At 48.0% G+C, this 19,355-nt stretch overlaps 2 protein-coding genes across 2 annotated transcripts; one reads left to right on the top strand and one right to left on the bottom strand.

Moving 5' to 3' along the window:
* Positions 1-767: 767 nt before the first annotated feature.
* Positions 768-6,405, top strand: ASPHD1 (aspartate beta-hydroxylase domain containing 1). The gene is made up of 3 exons (XM_004020891.6): positions 768-2,331; positions 4,182-4,295; positions 4,832-6,405. Exons 1-3 carry the CDS (start codon positions 1,452-1,454, stop codon positions 4,939-4,941), a joined length of 1,104 nt encoding a protein of 367 aa, XP_004020940.1. The 5' UTR covers positions 768-1,451; the 3' UTR covers positions 4,942-6,405.
* Positions 5,203-18,959, bottom strand: KCTD13 (potassium channel tetramerization domain containing 13). Its single transcript, XM_004020890.4, has 6 exons — positions 18,530-18,959; positions 16,994-17,163; positions 8,804-8,893; positions 8,662-8,714; positions 7,782-7,977; positions 5,203-5,983 (listed from the first exon to the last, which is right to left on the bottom strand). The coding sequence occupies exons 1-6, from the start codon at positions 18,771-18,773 to the stop codon at positions 5,747-5,749; spliced, it is 990 nt and encodes a 329-aa protein (XP_004020939.1). The 5' UTR covers positions 18,774-18,959; the 3' UTR covers positions 5,203-5,746.
* Between the last annotated feature and the right edge of the window lie 396 nt (positions 18,960-19,355).

Genomic DNA, 19,355 nt, shown 5'->3' with positions numbered 1-19,355 from the left:
GGAGGGAGGAGGAGGAAGTGCAGATGGAGGAAGGAGGGACCACATGAGCCAGGGTCGTAATCCTCACTCCCGCGGCCCCTAGGGGAAGCGAAAGAAACTCTGGTCCCAGCAGTAATTATACCTCCTCCCCCAACCATTACAGCATATTTGAAAGCTGAATCTCCTCTTCCTGGGGTGCCCAGTGGGGCAGCGTAGCTGGATTCGCGCTTGCTCAGCCTCCCAGTATGCCCCCGGCTTACTTCCAGACCCTTTCAGAGGAGCTCATGTGGAATGGGCTTTCCCTTCCTCCAGAAGAATGACAGGTTCCTACGTTTGTGAGAAGTCTAAGGGGTGACAGGCTGGGACCTGGGGAGGGGAGACACCCCCCCCCCCCAACGTACAACACACCCCAGCCAGCTGTCTGGCGGCTTCAACTTTGATTTTTTTTTTTTTCCTCCCGATCTCCTCACAAGAGGCCTCCGGAGCGCCCTTTTCAGCACCACCAGAAAGGACAGCTCTTCTCGGCCCCGCCCGAGCTGGCCTGGCCCGCGGCGCGGCGGGCGATTGGCTGCGGCCACCTTCAGTATTAATCTGGCTCCCGCCGGGGGCTGGCTCTCGTGAAGGCGAAGGGGGAGGTGGAGTAACAGGCCGTCTGGTCTGGAGATCTGCTGACCCATCGACAGGCCGCAGCATCGCTGTCCGCAGACCGCGAGCGCCGGCCTTGTCGATCAGTCCTCGCCCTCGCCCCGCCCCTTAGCTTGCCACACCCCGCTCAGGCCCCGCCCTTTCTTTTCGCATTGCGGGGCGCTGGAGGTTGGCGCTGTGCCCCCGGCGCCGCACGTGGCGGCCCGTAGGGGCCGGGGGAGGCAAATCTGGAGACGGACCCCCCCCAGCCCTTCGACCCCAACCCGGCTGAGTTGCGGTTGCCACTGGGCGAGGGCGGGGGTCGCCAAGCTGAGAGGACTGTGGGGAGGGGTGACGTCAGGGTGAGTGGGAGCCAAGAAAGGAGCGAGTAGGAGAGAGGTGGGGAGGGGGTAGCGGGAGAGAGAGAGAGAAGCCGTGGGTCGGGTCGAATGAGAAGCGAGGGCAGGCAGGAGACAAGGGGAAGGAAGGAGAGAGAAGTCGCTGCAGAGGACGGCTGACTGCGTTCCCTTCCCGGGGCTGCGGGTCCAAGTGGGGTAGGAAGTGCTGTCTGGGGAAGCTGGAAGGGCAGAGGGCAGGGGGAGGAAAAGAGAGAGCGAAAAGAGGTGGGGTGGGGGCGGTGGTGGAGGAGGAGAGAGGAAAGGAGAAGGGGAGACAGGAGAGACTGACGGGAGAGAGGAAACTGCCGGAAGGAGAAAGAAGAGGAGGAGAGAGGCAAAATAGAAAGAAGAGAGTTGAAAAGAAGGGTTAGAGGTACAGGAAGGGAGGGAGAAAGGAGAAGGTACACGGTGGCAACAGGACCTCAGAAGGACAGAGAATCAAGAGTAGGAATGTGGCGAGGAAGCAGCACAGGGGGTAGCCAGGGAGCAGCCATGGAGGGAACCAGTGGAGAACTGGGGGGACAGGGGAACTGGGGTCTGGAGGATGGCCCAGGCCTCTTGGCCAGGGCCTCCCTGCCCATCATGCCTGCATGGCCATTGCCTCTGGCCTCTTCTGCCCTTACCCTGCTCCTTGGAGCCCTCACTTCCCTTTTCCTCTGGTATTGCTACCGCCTGGGCTCCCAAGACATGCAGGCCCTGGGGGCTGGAAGTCGGGCTGGGGCTGTTGGTGGTAGGCCTGGAGGGTGCTCTGAAGCGGGCAGGCCAAGTCCAGGCCGCTCTGGAGAATCCGGAGAAGGACCCAGGACGGAAGGCCTAATGAGCCGTCGCCTTCGGGCCTATGCCAGGCGCTACTCTTGGGCAGGGATGGGTAGGGTGAGGCGGGCAGCTCAGGGTGCCCCCAGCTCGGGGGGAGGGCCAGGGGTCCTGGGCATCCAGCGCCCAGGCCTGCTTTTCCTGCCAGACTTGCCCTCTTCCCCCTTCGTGCCCCGGGAGGCCCAGAGGCACGATGTGGAGCTCCTGGAGAGCAGCTTCCCAGCTATCCTGCGGGACTTTGGGGCTGTGAGCTGGGACTTCTCAGGGACGACTCCTCCGCCTCGGGGCTGGTCCCCACCCCTGGCCCCTGGGTGCTACCAGCTCCTGCTATACCAAGCAGGCCGCTGCCAACCCAGCAACTGCCGCCGGTGCCCAGGGGCCTATCGGGCACTGAGGGGGCTGCGAAGCTTTATGAGTGCCAACACCTTCGGCAATGCTGGCTTCTCCGTCCTCCTGCCTGGCGCCCGGCTTGATGGCCGCTGTGGGCCCACTAATGCCCGCGTCAGATGTCATCTGGGTAAGTGGATGCTGCTTACAGACCACCTCCTTGCCTCCACGATTTCCCCTCCAGACTCTCTCCTTTGCCATCATAGCTTTCTACACTGTGATTCTGATCATGCCTTTCTTCTCAGAAATCTTCCATGACTCCCTATTGCCTACAGCAGCATTTCTTGAGTTTCAATGATCAGAAAGCCATCTTCACAAGGTTCCCACAGTCATTTACCACCTGTCCTGTTTCTTCATATTGACTCCCCCTCATGTTTTACTTATTAGAAGGCATCTGTATAGAACAATGATGATCAGTATTACTTGCCCTAAATAGAAGTTATTCATAAGACAAGTTTAAACTTAAAAAAAAAAAGCTTGAAAACTTCTAGCAAAATCTTCTAGTCTGAGACTGAAGCCTACATTCTCCTCCTTTAAAAAGGAGCAATGTTGGGAATTCCTCAGCAGTCTAGTGGTTGTAAATGTTGCTAAGTTGTGTCCGACTCTTTTGCGACCTCGTGGACTGTAGCCTGCCAGGTTCTTCTGTCAATGGGGTTTCCCAGGCAAGAATACTGGAGTGGGTTGCCGTTTCCTTCTCCAGGGAATAAAACCCAGGGGTAAAACCCACGTCTGACCCAGGGGTAAAACTCACGTCTCCTGCATTGGTAGGCAGAATCTTTACCACTGAGCCACCAGGGAGTTTGTATTTTCATTGCTGAGGGCCTGGTTTTGATCCCTGGTCAAGGAACTAAGATTCTACAAGCCACATGGTGCAGTCCAAAATAAAAAAAATTAAAAGCAGCAATGTTAGTAGGGGTGTTAAAGTTATGGTAGCATCAAACTGAGATTTTCTTTTCAGTGTTTTAAAGGTTGAAAGAAAATGAGGAGAAAAAAAGCAATCCCTCATTTTCTGATTGATAAGTTATTTAATGCTATGACCTCGTTTTGCCTACTCCTGTGCTACCAGTTGAATGTGTTCTATACTTTAAAGCACACTGGCTTTGAAGAGCCTGGATCAAGTTCAGCTCTTTTCTCTCTTCTCCCACCTGTTCCCTTCTTTCCCTTCCTTTCCACCATGCCCTAAATTATGAAGGCCTTCTGGCTGGTCCTGGCAGATGCCACACGCATGCTCTTAACCTAGGATGTCTTTCCCCCTTTACCACCTCCTGGAAAACTCCTAATTAGCCTTCACAATTCACACTTTCAAATGTCACACCTCCTCTGGGATGTCCTCCTATTCCCCATTACTTGAGTTGGCTCCTCAGTTTTCTGCACCCCACTGTGTGGTCTTCGGCAGGATGGAGCCCTTTGCTTTATACTTTTTGGGGAGAGAGGACCTAACACAAGAGAGGGTTCTTGAGTTAAACTGACAGAAGCTAAAGAAGGGAGGCTGGTTCCTTTAGAAACCCTTCCCTTTTCTCTGATACAACAGATTGCGCTTTGCACCGTGTTTCCCATCTCCTAGCATTTCCTCTCATCCACTACTGTATTGTAATTTTACATGGGTCACTTTCTAGAGAACTAGGGAACACCATTTGTTGTTGTGTTGTCCAGGTGCTAAATCATGTCCAACCCTGCGACCCCACAGACTACAGCCTGCCACGCTCCCCCGTCTCTCACTATCTCCCAGAGTTTGCTCAGATTCATGTCCATTGAGCCAGTGATGCTATTTAACCATCTCGTCCTCTGCTACTCCCTTCTCCTTTTGCCTTTAGTCTTTCCCAGCATCAGGGTCTTTTCCAGTGAGTCAGCTCTTTTCATCAGGTGGTCATAAAACCATAGAACCTGGCATGTAAAATTCTCAGATTCTGTTTTTTGACTCAAGGGGGTGGGCCTCTTCAATGGAGGCAGGAATTTGGAGGTCTGCATCTCTTTCTACAGGCCTGAAGATTCCCCCTGGTTGTGAGCTGGTGGTCGGGGGCGAGCCCCAGTGCTGGGCTGAGGGACACTGTCTTCTGGTGGATGACTCCTTCCTATACACAGTGGCTCATAATGGTAATGGGGCTCCCATTCTGCCAGGAGGGATGAGGGACTGGAGTGAAGGGGATTAGACTATAGAGGCTACAGAATTGGACCCAGCTGGCTTCCTGTCCTACACCACTATTTCCCAGTTGCATGACCTTGAACAAGTCACATGATTTCTCCAATCACCTGGAAAACAGGGCAACCCCCTTCTTTGTCAAGTGACTGTAAGGATTAAATAAGCTAATGTAGGTGCACAGCCAAGTGGTTCGTGGCACCAGACCCTCGACCTGACCACCTGGTTTCCTGTCCTCCCTCTGGCACTTATGAGAAGTATGACCTGAGTCAAGTTACTTAACCTCTTTCTGCCTCAGTTACTTTGCATAAAACGGGAATGCTTATGGTACTATCTCCTAGTTTTGATGATTAAGAGCTAATACACATAAGGGATTAGAACAGTGACTGGCACTTATTTGCATAGTGTCTGCCTTTCTGAGTATTTGGTAAGTGCTCTGGCCTGTAAGTACTTAATGTCAGCTGCTCTGCTGTCTCCACCCCACGTGCCCTAGGCTCTCCCGAAGATGGGCCTCGAGTGGTCTTCATCGTGGACCTCTGGCATCCCAATGTGGCTGGGGCCGAACGCCAGGCTCTCGACTTCGTCTTCGCACCAGACCCTTGAAGGAAGATGCTCCTTTCAGACATCCGGGCTGGAGAGAGGCTGCACTCAGGGATGGCTTGAGTGGTAGCCAAGACCGCCTCTCCACTGCAGGGGGTGGGGTGGGGCTGAGGGTGGGAACTGGCTGAAATATAGATTTTAAATCCTCTCCTGACTACTTTCTTCCCAGCTGCCAGCCCAGGGAAAGGCTGGGGGCAAAGGTCTGTTATCCAGGTCTCTCCCTAAACAAGCCATTTCCCCGGGAGCCAGCACCAGACCCTCAACTCGACTTTATTCCAATAATTTAATAGAAAATTAAAATAATAAATAATATGAAACAAATTGGGAAGATGCTGAGCTGGTGCAGGCCCAGGTCAGCCTAGTATTAAGGAAGTAGGGAGAGTGGTGGGGAGGAGGAGGGAGCAAACAAGCCTGCGCAATGGTGAGGAGGTGGCTCAGAACGCGGTGGGTGTTATTACGGGCTGGCTTGACACTTTGGCGTGTTAAGATGTACTAAAAAAAGAGAAAGGGAATTCTAAATCCTTCTAAACCGGCTGGTGAGGGGAGAGGGCAGGACAAGGATGGGGATGAAGGATGGAACGTAGGCCTTCTGAAGGCCTCTGAGGGGAGGGGCTGGAATGTACCGTGTGGTTAGCAATGAGGTGGGAATAGATGGAAAAGGGCCAAAGTGAACTGTACCATGTGATGAAGGGACGGAAGGGAGACCCACGACTTGGCCAGCAAAGCCGGGGCAAAGATCTGGGAAGGGGAGGAGGAAAAGAGAGAGGGACTTGGGTCCCAGTGGCTAGAGGAAAATTCAGGGCAAAATTCAGTCCTTGAAGACAATCTGTTGGCCGTGAGGACGCTCATCGTGGGTGATGTGGCGCCGGACGTGGATCCTGCGGACACGGTGCTCTCGGTTCTCCTCCTCCTCCCCTCGGCTGGCCCCACCACCTCCAGCTGCACCCCCTGTGGCCTCCAGGAGGGCTGGGTCTGGGCCTCGGGGAGTCTCGTAGATCAGGATGTTCAGGGTCTCCTCAAAGATCCGGGCTTCTGGGAATTCCACCTGCAAAGGCCAGCAACCCCCAGCTCCCTCCTTCTGGCCCGACTATACAGCCATCCCCTCCCCCAGGCTGCTCTTGCATTGGCAGGCCTCCTAGCCTGTGCAGTCGCCTAGCCTCCACAGTCACAGGTTCCTCGAGCCTGGACTGTCCTCTTTGCAATGTCTTTACTCAGCAAAGTCATGCTTATGCTGTGAAGTCCAGCTCTGAAGTCAGGCAGAGTTATCTGCTTTGTCCTTTGTTGCTAGGTCTCTTGTTTTGTTTTTTTTTTTTCATTTGACAAATATTTACTGAGTGACTGCACAGTACCAGGCATTATTCGAGGCACTGGGGAATATAGCTGTGAATAAAACAGGCAAACTTCCTGTCCGCAGGAAGTTTACATTCCAGGATGAGGACCCAGACATACATGTAATAAGATATAAAATGTCAGATGATGATAAATGCTTTGGAAAAGTTATAGCAGGAAAAGGGGAGGAATGTTACCACTTTAAAGACAGAGCTCAGAGAAGGCCTCACTGAGGTGACATTTGACCAACAGCCAAAGGAAGGGAGGGAAGGAACCAGACAGAGAACTAGCGATCAGTCTGAGAAGAGAACAGCAAGTGTAAGAATTCTGGGGCAGGAGTGTGCTTAGTGTATCTTTAGATCAGCAGCAAGGCCAAGCAATGAGGCAGAGTGAAGAAGAGTAGAAAGGGATGAAGAGGTAGTTAAGGGTTCCCTTTGTGTGACTTGGAGATATATAAACAACAAAACTTTAACGAGCTGCATTCTCATTACTGGTTTATCTTCCTGTCTTCCCAACTACAGAGGAAGCTACTTGGAAACTGGGTTATTCATTCATTCATGCATTCAATAAATGTTTCCTAGCTTCTGTAGTGTGATAAAAGCCTGGCTAGTGCTAGAGAGAGAGGGGAAAAAAAGATATAGCTCTGTTCTCAAGAAGCTAACCCCTTGCTGTTGAAGTAAACACCCTCCACAGTCCCATCCCCAGCAGACTACAATAAACACTGTCTTTAGCTGCGAGGTGGGTAGGACCAACTTTTCTGGGGTGGTTGTCTTGAAAATTCTTGGGCTAAGTTGTCCCAAAGAAAGTGATGCTTGGCTTAGATCTTAAAGATTAAGCACAAGTTCACAAGCAGACAGGAATGAGGAAATATAATCCTAAGAGGGAATGGTGTGTGCAAAGGCCGTGAGGTGTGAAATAGCACTGGGTGCTTAGAGACTTCCAAGATCTTGTCAAGGTCAGAGGGACCAGGGTGATAAGATCTTCAGGGACAGATGTCATCACAGAGGGCTTGTTTTTCACTCAGCATCTCATTTACCTTGGTTTCAAGCCTCTTGCAATGTTTAGAAAGTCTCTGATGATGGTTGCCATGGAAATAACTCAAGGCCTACAATCTCAGTGTGTTCCAAATACTTGAAGTTTTAAGAACCTACTCTGGGTCATTAGATTCTTCTGAAAGTCTGATGACAGGTATGGTCCTTCTATACAGAAAAATGCACACACAAAACCCCAAACCACATATTCTTTCAAGATAGCCTTGAAACTCAACTGGCCTACATTAAGAATCCCATTTTAATCCAACACCCTCCTTTCACAGATAGAAAAGCAAAGACCCACAGAAAGTTAAGATGACTAACCCAAGGTTACAGAAATATGACCCCCAAAACTTGAAACTCCAGCTCCTGACTCCTACTGTTGGAATTCCCAGGCCTGACTGGATGGGTTGCCTCTGTCCGGGGTGCTGATCCTGCCCACCGCCACAGCCCTCCCTGACCAGGCCCCGAATCCCACCTGACCTTGGTCTGCTTCTTCTCCGTGGCATAGACAATGGAGGTGCAGCACACCTCGGCGATTTTGCGGCCCTGCCCGTAGAAAGACCAGCAGCAGATCTCGTCTCCCAGAACATCCTTGAGGAAAAGCAGCCGCCCGTGGAAGCGCAGGGCCAGTTTGTCAAACAGCTCGATGTTCTTAAGTAGGTTGTCATCTGAAGTGCTGAGGACCAGGGGGGCCAGGAGGCCTCAGCACGACGGGCTTCCTTCCCTCTGTTCTGCAACCCACCCCCCTTACCTCAGCTTTAGGGGCCCTGAGACCCAGCACTCTGGTCCTGCCTAGGAGGCTGGTGCCCAGCAGGCCTTGGAAAGGAAGCAGCATTTGTTCAGCAAGTTCCAGCACAGCAGAGGGATCTGCCCGTGCAGGTTCCGGAGGCAAGCGGCCTCACCAGACATTCTCGCTCCACCCCCTTTTAACTGAGTGACACTGAGCAAATTACTTCACCTCTTGCTCCCTCAAAGGCCTCATCTGTAAAATGGAGATCACAACAATAACTACTTCCAACGACTGTGAGGTTCCTGTGAGTAAATGTATGTAAAGCGCTTACAGCCATGCCTCTTACAAAGCAAGCACTTAGGAAATGCTACTCATTATCATCTAATCCTCACTGGGACCCTAGTTCACTGATAAAACTGAAGCTCAAAAAAACCCCACAACCAACCCAAAACCTGAAGCTCACAAGTGAAAATGACCTCTCCAAAGTCCCCAGGGGATAAGTGGCAAAGCTGGAATTTGCATCCAGGCAGGATTCTTTCCATACCCTCTGTGTGGCCATAACCCTCCCCGTGGGTTATGCTGGAGCCCAGGGTTCCACCCACTGCACTTCCCCACCTCCGAGGGGGTCACCTGGTGTAGGAGTACTTGTTGTTACTGCGGTTGTGCAGGAGCTTCACCACGGGCTGTTGGGGAAAAGAGGGTGGAGAAGGGTGGGGGTCAGGCTGCCGGGACAGGCGCCCAGCCTCCACCCTACAGGGCTCAGGGGCCTCACCTTGGAGGTGCTGGCCAGGAGCTGCTGCTCCTCCCGGGGAGATGTCACCGTGGGGATGAGGCACAGCGGGGACACGTTCTCCCTTTTTTGCTGGAGAAGAAGCGGAAGGTGATTAACAGCACAACCAAAGGCCACTCGCTCCCCTAAGAGCCTTCCAACACTGCTTGTTGCTTCTGGGGAAAAAATCCAGACTCCTCAGGGTCCACGTGTGAGCCCTCTGACCTCGGCTCTGCCACTCTCCCCTGCCTGCCGGGCTGAGCCCCGCTTGCTCCTTTCTGCATCCAGCTTGTGCCCCCTTTGCTGCTGCCACTTCCAGCAACGGCCAGCACGCAGTTGTCTGCATGGCTGGCCCCTTCATGCCATTCAGGTATCAACGCGACTAGTGCCCCTAGGAGGGTACCAGTCCTCCTCCCTGGGCTCCCTGGCTAATTAGCCCCTTCTACTTCTTCCTTTTCACACTCTCCATTCACTTTCTTCATGGCACTCAGGTCCTCACATTTTCTCATTTTTTGGTATATTTGCTCATAGTCTCTGTCTAGAGAATAAATACCTAGTACACAGTATATGGTCAATAAATATCTGTTGCATGAATGAACTGGGCTGGGTGGGAGGTTGGAGGGAGAATTAGAGCCAGACACAGAGGTTTCTTTTCTCTTCTCTGCCTTTGAGAATCTTCATGCCAAAACCCTTCTCACCTCCCCCAACCTAAAAACTAGGTGTGTGATTCTAATACAAATTCCAGAATTTTTTTTTTTTAGAAACACCTAAGACTTCTACTAAAATTAACATGGAAGAACAATTCTACTATTACTTAGGTGAATTTTTAAAAAGAGTCAAGAAAGAGGAGATTGACCCTCCCAGATATTAAAATATCTTACAAAGCCACAATAATGAAAACAGTGTAGGTCTTGTGTGGAAACAAACAAAAACAATGAAATACAATAGAGAACTTGGAAACAGACTGATATATCTATATATATATAAAAAATGAAAACTGACATTTACAGAGAGAACATCACAAATCAGTGAGGGCAAGTGTGTATTAGTTATTGCTGTGTAACATTGCTCCAAAACCAAACAGCTTAAAACAACAACAAATACTTATTATCCATTTCTGTGGGTCAGGAATTCAGGAATGGCTTAGCTGAATGCTTTTGGCATGGGGTCTCTCATGAGGTTACAGTCAAGTCAGCTGGGGTTGCAGTAATCTGAGGCTGTCTTCATCTGGAGGATTTGTTTTTCACAAAGCTTATTCATATGGCTGGCAAGTTCCTGCTGGCTACTGGCAGGAACTATTTGATCCCTGTCATTTGAACCTCTGTGATGGGTTACTTGAGTGTCCTCACAATATGGCTGCTGGCTTCTCCAGAGCAAATAATCCAAAAGAGAGCAAAGTAGAGGCTTTTTTTTTTTTAAATATTTATTTATCTGGCTGCATTGGTCTTAGTTGCAGCACGTGGGATCTTTCATTCTGGCACACAGGCTCAGGAGCTGTGACACTCAGGTTCAGTAGCTGCCCTGCAGCATGTGGGATTTTAGTTCCCTGACCAGGGATTGAAACTGTGTTCCCTGCAATCCAAGGCAGATTCTTAACCACTGGGTCACCAGAGAAGTCCCCTCACAGTCTTTTATGATATAGTTTTGTTAGCTCTATTCAACGTGGAAGGGAACAACACACGGGAATGAATGCTAGGGAATAAGAATCACTGAGGATTGCCTTGGAGGATGACTCCACAATCCATCTTTTGGCCCCTATAGATTCAAATCCCTCCCATATGCAAAACATACTCACCACCTCTTCCTAAGATTGCCCCAAAGTCCCATTCCATTACAGTGCTGATGCGCAGAAGTCGGTGATTCTTCTTTACGGCTCTTGGCTCTGACCTGAATCATCCTTCCTTTTCCATGAAAGATAGTCCATGCTTGCAGCTCCATAGTTAATTTTTTTTAACTTTTTCTTGTATATTGGAGTATAGGCAATTAATAATGTTGTGATCATTTCAGTGCAGCTCTATAGTTTCTTTAGCCTGCTTTTTGCCCATACAACTTTTGGAAGTCCAAAGGTTTCTTTTCCTCTTGTATTATCTCTGTCCCTTTAAGTCTAAGCTGGCAGTGTTTCTGCCAATATAATTCCCTTAAAAACTTAATGGATGTCTTATGACTCATTGGAAAAGACCCTGATGCTGGGAAAGACTGAAGGCAGGAGGAGAAGGGGACAACAGAAGATGAGATAACCAGATGGCATCACCAACTCGATGGACATGAGTTTGAGCAAGCTCCTGGAGCTGGTGATGGACAGGGCAGCCTGATGTGCTGCAGTCCATGGGGTCACAAAGAGTCGGACACGACTGAGTGACTGAACTGAACTGTGAGTCCAGGGTTCAGTTCATTAGACAAAAACCACACCCACACAACTTTGTGAGATGAGCTCTTCTCTACTTTGAGCTTATGCTGAGACTGCTGCCTGACAATAGCTTTAAGCTTCTTAGAAGAGCTATCATTTGAATGAATGATTCTGAGGCATCTTCTTGGATATTCTGAGGTCTTTCAACAAAGAATTTTACAATCGCATCCTCAGCTTCATCTTTCAGTTCAGTTCAGTTCAGTTCAGTCGCTCAGTCATGTCCGACTCTTTGCAACCCCATGAATCGCAGCACACCAGGCCTCCCTGTCCATCACCAACTCCCAGAGTTCGCTCAAACTTAAATTCATCAAGTTGGTGATGCCATCCAGCCATCTCATCCTCTGTCGTCCCCTTCTCCTCCTGCCCCCAATCCCTCCCAGCATCAGAGTCTTTTCCAATGAGTCAACTCTTCGCATGAGGTGGCCAAAGTACTGGAGTTTCAGCTTTAGCATCATTCCTTCCAAAGAAATCCCAGGGTTGATCTCCTTCAGAATGGACTGGTTGGATCTCCTTGCAGTCCAAGGGACTCTCAAGAGTCTTTTCCAACACCACAGTTCAAAAGCATCAATTCTTCGGCGCTCAGCTTTCTTCACAGTCCAACTCTCACATCCATACATGACTACTGGAAAAACCATAGCCTTGACTAGACGGACATTTGTTGGCAAAGTAATGTCTCTGCTTTTGAATATGCTATCTAGGTTGGTCATAATTTTTCTTCCAAGGAGAAAGTGTCTTTTAATTTCATGGCTGCAATCACCATCTGCATGATTTTGGAGCCCCAAAAAATAAAGTCTGACACTGTTTCCCCATCTATTTCCCATGAAGTGATGGCTTCATCTTTAGACCATATCATATTGAGAATGCCCTGTACTTTTTCTTTGCCAGGAAGCCATTTGTTAATTTTAACATCAGTTGTTATTTGAAAGGCTGGGAATGTTCAAGCACTACTCCCCACCCCCCATGCCAAATTACTGGCTCCTTTGTGTTCAATTTCCTTCTGCTTACCCTCTCTTCTTTTGTTTTAGTATAAGCAATAAGAAACCTGTGGCACCTAACATTCTGTCTGGAAATTTCTTTGCTAGAGCACCCAGTTCATTAGGTATGTTTTCTACTTTCTATTAATACATTACCATCAGAGACAGTGTTGCTACTTCTGCCACTACATAACAAGGATCCCCTTTCCACCACTTTCCAGGAAACACATTCCACACTGCAGCCTCCTCAAAGGTCATGACTTTTATGAATACTCTAAAGCTTTTTAGGCTTTTCTTAATAGTTTTCTCAAAGTCCTTCCAATTTCTGCCCACTCTGCAGTTCTAAAGCCACTCCCACATTTTGTTTTGGCAGAATTACATTCCAGATACCACAATCTGCTATCTGTTACTAGGTAATAAATTAGTACAAACTTAGCAGCTTAAAACAATAAACATTTATTATCTCACAGTTTCTGTGGGTTGGGAACTTGAGCTCAGCTTAGTTAGGTGGTCCTGGCCCAGGGTCTCTCGTAAAGTTTGAGTCCACTGTTGACCAGGGTTGTAGTTATCTAAAAACTTGAATGGGCTCAGAGGATCCAATTCTGGGATAGTTCACCCATTTGGCTGAGAGTTCGTGCTGGCCATGAGCAGGAGGCTTCAATTCCTCACCAAGTGGATGTCTGCCTAGGGCTGCTTGAATATGCTCACAAGGCATCTGGCTTCCCCACAGTGAGTGATCTGAGAGAGGCAGAAGCTGATATGTCTTTTATGACCTAGCTTTAGAAGTCACACACTATCACCTCTGCAATCTCCAACTGGTTACACAGGTCAGCCCTATCCAGTGTGGGAAGGGACTGAACAAGAACCTGAATAAAACCAATAGGCAAAAAAAATTGCTGGTGGCTCTCTCGGACACTGGCTACCACAGACTGTGTAGTAGATGGCACTGTCTGGTCCACGGAGGACAAAAGAGTTAAATCCCTTCATAATTCACATTACTACAGTGAATTCCATATACAAAAGATAAAACTACAAAGCTAATAAAAAATACAGAATAAACTTAAGATCCTACAAGGATCTTGTGGGGGGGAAAAAAAAGAGGAATTTGAATATATTAAACTCAAGAGTCTCTCCAGTTGACAATGAAAAGCATTTTATAAATAATCCCATGTAATGTTGAATGAATTATAATTATTCTACAACACTAATGAAATGATTGATTCTGGTGAGAATTAACAATTGTGTGGTTGATAGATAACTGCCATTCATAAAGTACCTGCATTACTTTCTAGTTGGCAACAAAGGAATGGAACTACAATGAAGGATCAAACCATCACCACCTGAATCTAGTGGCCAATTCCGAGCATCAGTAATGATGGGTCATACTAACAATACTATACGTCTTTATATAACACAGTATGAAATATACAACATTACTTAAAATGTTTTCTAATCAAAATTTTTCATATCAAGCCTTTCAATCTACCATCTAGTTTAGAGAAACTCAAGATAGGATGAGGGTTAACAAACCAAATCAGGCAAATCTGGAAAGTAGGTCATTGTGCAGGACAACTGGTGGTCAGTATTATGAGAAAAGAACTGCTTTGGGTTGGAAAAATAACATAATAACCAGATGTAATGCAGGGATCTAGACTGGATTGGTTTAGATGTGAACCAGCTATGACAGACATTTCTGGAACAAATGGAGAAATTTGTACATGCCCTTGATGTTAGATAAAATTTCACTGACATGGAAAGATAGCAATTATTACTGAACAAAAAAAGCAGATTACAAAGCAGTACATACACCATAATCATATTTTGACAAACACACTCACACAGGAAAAGACCTGGAAGAGTATTTGGTGCTTTTATTTTTTTTTATCTGTGTTTTCTAAATTTCTACAATACTTATATATGCATTAAAAATAATAAATGGTTATGTATAATTTTTTTAAAAATCAACAATTTCTGTTCGACAACAGACATCACAGATAGATGACATTCTAAGTGAAATGACTGGCAACATAGAAAACTGACTAGAAATTATTACCTGAAACAGACTTTCTCAACTGGGGTTCCTTACTGAATATCAAAACCCAGCAAATAATCTGAGTAACTATTTTCTCAACTCTTCTGAAAATGTCAGATAAACAGTACCATTCTATATGCACAGGAGAAGTTAATTTATTATGTAAAGTATATGCCCTAGAATAATAGGGCTTAATTCTCTCTAGGAACTAAACTATGTAAGAATCTCCAGCAAAGCAACAAGAAAAAGGAAATTCAATAGAAAATTTGGTAAAGAATAAGACTTGGCAACTCACAGAAGGGGAAACCAAAAACGCTAGTGTGAATATATGAAAAGATGCTTAATCTACTTAGTAATCAGAAGCATGCATATTAAAATTAGATCACTCTATACCAATCAGATGGACAAAATTAGAATGCTGGGTGATGCCATGAGCTGTTGAAGATATGCAGAAATGGGATTCCTTATGCACTGCTCATCAACAATATAATGTGCTACAGCCATTCGGGAGAGTACTTGCTGAAATTCATCTGTATGTGTCCTGTGGCCCAGCAATTCCAATCCCAGCTATAATCATGCGAAACATTGGTCCGGGACCCACGAGGGCACAGGTACAAAGATGCTCATTGTGGCATCGTCTGTGGGGGCAGGAAGCAGGAGGCAATCGAGGTCTCCAACCTCAGAGGAATGTATAAACAAAATATTACGAATGCACATCAGATTCCTGTGCAGCAGTTAGAAGCAAAGAACTAAATGTATGTACAGCAGCATGAACGGAACTTGGAAAAAGTGCTGAATTCAGAAACAGAACACACAATCCATAGCTCAAAGCCATTTACGGAAATTTTAAATGCTTATGTATACAAAGCAACACTTTATAGGTTTTCAAGGGTACAAACATAATCCAAGCAAACATATTGAAACGTTAGAACTGGAGGGGTACTTATGAGGACAAGGGAAGTGGGCAGGGGATCGGTAATGAAGGGAAAATGAAAAGTGAAAAGATCTGCAGAGACTAAAGATATTTAAGTGCACACTGAGAAGTATGATGAACTCAATACTCTGAACCTGAATCTTAAAAACAAAACCCCAAACCTCCAAACACACACACATATTCTAGCTGAGTGGGCTGGGGATGGAACAGCCTTGAGAAAACTTTGAAAGAAGGCAGCTGGAGCACAGAAGAAAAAGTACTGTACTTGGGAGTCAGATAAACTGGGGTTGACTTGGAGCTCTGTTGCTTAAACAGTTCTTTGACCCTGGATATATCCCCAGGTTCCCTCATGTTTCCTTTTGTCAAACAAATGTACAAGGAGGTAACAGACCCTAACCACGGTGGATATACGAGATAACATTAGATACATGTAAAGCTACCAAACAGGAATGCACTTCCAAAGTCATCTAGTTTAATGTTTTTTCAACTGCAAGTGGCAACCCATAATGGCCATGAAATAAATTTAATGGGTCGCAAATAGCATTAGAAAGAAAGAAAACATATCAGAGTGTATTTCACTAAAAGTATCATTTTATAGAACTCTTACTTCAGTTACTTAAGTAAGTGAAAGTCACTCAGTCATGTCCGACTCTTTGCGACCCCATGGACTATATAGTCCATGGGATTCTCCAGGCCAGAATGCTTGAGTGGGTAGCCTTTCCCTTCTCCAGGGGATCTTCCCAACCCAGGGATTGAACCCAGGTCTCCTGCATTGCAGGTGGATTCTTTACCAGCTGAGCCACCTGGGAGGCCCTTGGTTATATAAAGATATAAAAACGCATTTTTCTCTATGAGATGCAGTCAAAAAACTTGAAAAACAAACACAGCTATTGCCCAAAGGAATTTTATATTTTTGGATTTCAAGGACTAATAAGTATTCCCCAAGACAACAAAAAGTTGTTCATAGTTGCCACTTTTTCATATATAAAGGGCATCAAAAAAGAAACTCTTATAAGCTACTAGTATTATATCATAAAAGAAAGGACACTTTTAACACTGTAAAAATAGAACAGAATAAAAGGTTCTGTGAAACTCACTACATCGCACATATTTTTCTCATTTCCTTATCTTCTGGAACATGAGAACAGAATGCCAGAGGTAGGAATTGACTCACTCAAGGTCACTCAGTCAGCAGCAGGGGAGGTGACATTAACCCATATCTCCTGGCTGTCCTTTCCAACCTCTTTTCCTCAGAATTCTAAGAGATCCCCAGAAGAGAAGCCCAGCAGATGGGGCTCTGGAACTGCCAACCCTGTTTTATCAGGAGGGGCTGCTTCTACAGTATTTCATTGCTAGAAAAAAAAGTTACTTAAAGCCATGGAAGTGATGGAATGCTGCCTCCCAGGTTAGGACCAGATCATGGAGGTCATTATATTACAATTTAGATTTAGAATTTTTTTTTTTTTAACTTAGTGAGACAAGGGCATTACTTGGGATTGCTGAGCAAAGGAGAGAATAAATTGGGATTGTGTTTAAGGATCATTATTGCGGTGGCAGTGTAACAGTTCGACTGGCTGGGTAGAAACAGCAAGATGCAGAGAAAAGAAGTCATTCAAACAACGCAGCAGTCTTGGCATGAGGTGGTGGTGGGATAGCAGAAATGCAGAGGACCCCCGAAACTGCTGGGGTTACAGCCAGTCAGAGTCAGGCCAGAGGCAACATTCCAGTCACTGCGCCATATTTCCTTTTGTTTTTCTTTAATATCTTAACAGCTAACTGCTTGGGCAGCTCTCCCAGGGACATGGGAATCAGGGTGGAACTCAGGAGGTGGGGAAGGGATGCTCACCTGCAGTGCCAGCTGGCAGTCCTCAATCAGTCCCTGCACCAGGTAGTAGCGGGCTTCGCCCAGCAGCTCCCCCAGTTCTCTGGTGCTCTCAGGCAGTGGCACAGACCCGTCCCGCAGGTAGTTGAGGATTGTACCAAAATGGCGGCCACTCCGGTCAATCAGCACCCAACCTGGTGGGGTGGGGAGAGGCAGGAGAAAAGGATGGCTTTGCTGACGGCCACAGAACTACTATATTTATGAAAAAAGGATTCCAAAGCCACAAATCTGAATACCAATCTGTCTCAGGCCTCTGCCATATCCAAGAAAATCCCTTTAAAACATCTCCAGTGAGTTCTCCCATGGGCCTTTTATTTATTTATTTTTAAAACACATCCAGCCACAGAGAATTAATTCCCTCCCAAGTCTGGTCTACACTGTGAAGGTTTTCATCATGAGAAAGTACCTACAGATAACCTTATCAATAAACTCCTAACCTCTTGTGCTAACTCTGACCACCCTATTAAGAATGTCTACCGCACCCACCAGTTCACTACTTCATAAATTTCATAGAACTTATTACTATCTGAAATCACATGCTTTGCTCTCATTTTTTGCATTTGTTTATTGTCCCCCTACCTGCCCCGCCCCCCACACACAGAGAAAAAAAGCAAAACTCTGGAAAATGTATCTTACCAGATTTGTTTACCAAACTATTTCTAACACTAACTGGCATTTTATAAATACTTATTCAATAAAAAAAAATTATTCACCTTCAGGCATATGAAGGCTGAGCGATACCTCCCCAATTTTTATTTGCCGGCTTTCATAATTCTTAACCCCTTCTGAATCACCTCCCCCTCCCCCCATCAAACTTTAAAGTTCCACTTGGGCATATGGGGGACGGAGCTGAATGCAACACTTCCAGAGGGTAAGGTTCACCTGGTGAGGAGAACTGTCCACTCTCCATTCTGGCGTCCCTGGCAAAGCAAAAGCAGCCCCCTCCTTCTACAGTCTGTATAGATAGATTCCTAGAGTGTACAGGGACCTGCGTTAGAGGAACAGAGACAGACAAAATCCTCTAACACTCCGGGATGGTTGTTGGCAGCGCTGAGGAAGAGAGCGGAACAAAAGGCTCGGCAAGTGGAAGAAACTGATGAAAATTGCCTGGAAGGATGCTGTTGCCAGCATGGCGGGTTCCCAAGTCTTTTGAGCTGAGGGGTGAAGGGTGGGAGTGTCGGTGGGACGCAGTAATGAACATTCTCAGCTGACATGTTTAATCACTTACCACTGCGCCCGGCAGAGTAGCTGGAAGGGCGGGGGACGGCGGGTGGTCCATGAATGTTGGTTACTACTGCTGGGGGTAAGGACCGGGGGAGGAGGGAGATAATGAATGAGAAAGGGGAGATGAAATGGGATGTGGGCGCCGGAGGAGGTAAGAACTAGCTAATTGGACGGTAGGAGTAAAGGGGCATGAGAAGACTGGGCGACGACAGACTAGGGGAAAGGGAGGCGGGATCTGGAGGGATGCAGGAGAGTAAGCAAGGGCAGCCCGCGTACCTCCGGCGTCAGTGAGCACCTCCGCGCGGCCGCTGAACATGGCCTTGAGCCTGGTGTCCTGTCCGGTGAGGGTGCGCAGCGTGGTGTAGTGCAACGAGCCGCCCACGTTCAGCTTCACGTACTTGCTATTCGTGGTTAGTGGCTTGAGACCGTAGGCGGCGGAGCCAGGCTCGAGACCCGAGGGCTTAGCGACCTCCAGGGACGGCGCCTCGGCCCCTGCCGGGCCCGAGGCCTCGGCGGACATGCCTGGTGGTGGCGGCGGGCAGCGACCCTAGGTTCTCTTCGCGCTCCCTGGCTGCTCCAGAGACCGAGACCTGAGCCCTCGGACCGGGCCACTGGCCCGCACGCCCCTACGCCGCCGCTACTCGGCAACACTGGCCTTCTGTCCCATCGCGCCGGTACCTCCCGGAAGCCGGGCGAGCACCTGCGCAGGCGCGTCAAGGCCCCGCCCCCGACTTCGCGTGGTCTGGAGTGCGGAGCATGCGTAGTAGCCTTGGGCCGTTGGGTTAGGCTGTGGCTGAGTCGGGTGCCACGCAACGTGTCCTTTGGTCGCCACTTTGGGGTCACGAAGTAAGAGGCTCTTGGCCACCTGCCTGTTGAGGAAAGCGTCGTCCCTGCCGCGTGTTTCTGCTCTCAGAGCGCTTCGTGGGCATAAAGGGAACACTGGCCCAGAGAGGCAGGGGATTGGAAACAGTTCGCCGCCTCCCAGCCCCGCGCATTTGACAAGAGAAGAGCTTCGAGCAAAGCGCCATAGAAGCTCTTAAAGGAGATAGAGGGGGTGGCCTCACAGAGGAGGTGGCAGTACTGCTAGAGCAGGCAGGGTGTG

The sequence above is a fragment of the Ovis aries genome, chromosome 24, assembly GCF_016772045.2.
Source record: "Ovis aries strain OAR_USU_Benz2616 breed Rambouillet chromosome 24, ARS-UI_Ramb_v3.0, whole genome shotgun sequence".
NCBI lineage: Eukaryota > Metazoa > Chordata > Mammalia > Artiodactyla > Bovidae > Ovis > Ovis aries.
Note: the sequence above shows the minus strand (reverse complement) of the source record. Positions and strands in the feature narration are given on the sequence as shown.

What these genes read in the sequence shown, in the direction of transcription:
- ASPHD1 (XM_004020891.6), top strand. Translation starts at nt 1,452, where the DNA reads ATGTGGCGAGGAAGCAGCACAGGGGGTAGCCAGGGAGCAGCCATGGAG. An exon ending in CCGCGTCAGATGTCATCTGG is followed by an intron (nt 2,332 to 4,181) that starts GTAAGTGGATGC and finishes CTCTTTCTACAG; the next exon opens with GCCTGAAGATTCCCCCTGGT. An exon ending in ATACACAGTGGCTCATAATG is followed by an intron (nt 4,296 to 4,831) that starts GTAATGGGGCTC and finishes CACGTGCCCTAG; the next exon opens with GCTCTCCCGAAGATGGGCCT.
- KCTD13 (XM_004020890.4), bottom strand. Translation starts at nt 18,773, where the DNA reads ATGTCCGCCGAGGCCTCGGGCCCGGCAGGGGCCGAGGCGCCGTCCCTG. An exon ending in TCCTGGCCAGCACCTCCAAG is followed by an intron (nt 8,715 to 8,803) that starts GTGAGGCCCCTG and finishes TTTCCCCAACAG; the next exon opens with CCCGTGGTGAAGCTCCTGCA. An exon ending in CGGAGAAGAAGCAGACCAAG is followed by an intron (nt 5,984 to 7,781) that starts GTCAGGTGGGAT and finishes TGGCCTTTGCAG; the next exon opens with GTGGAATTCCCAGAAGCCCG.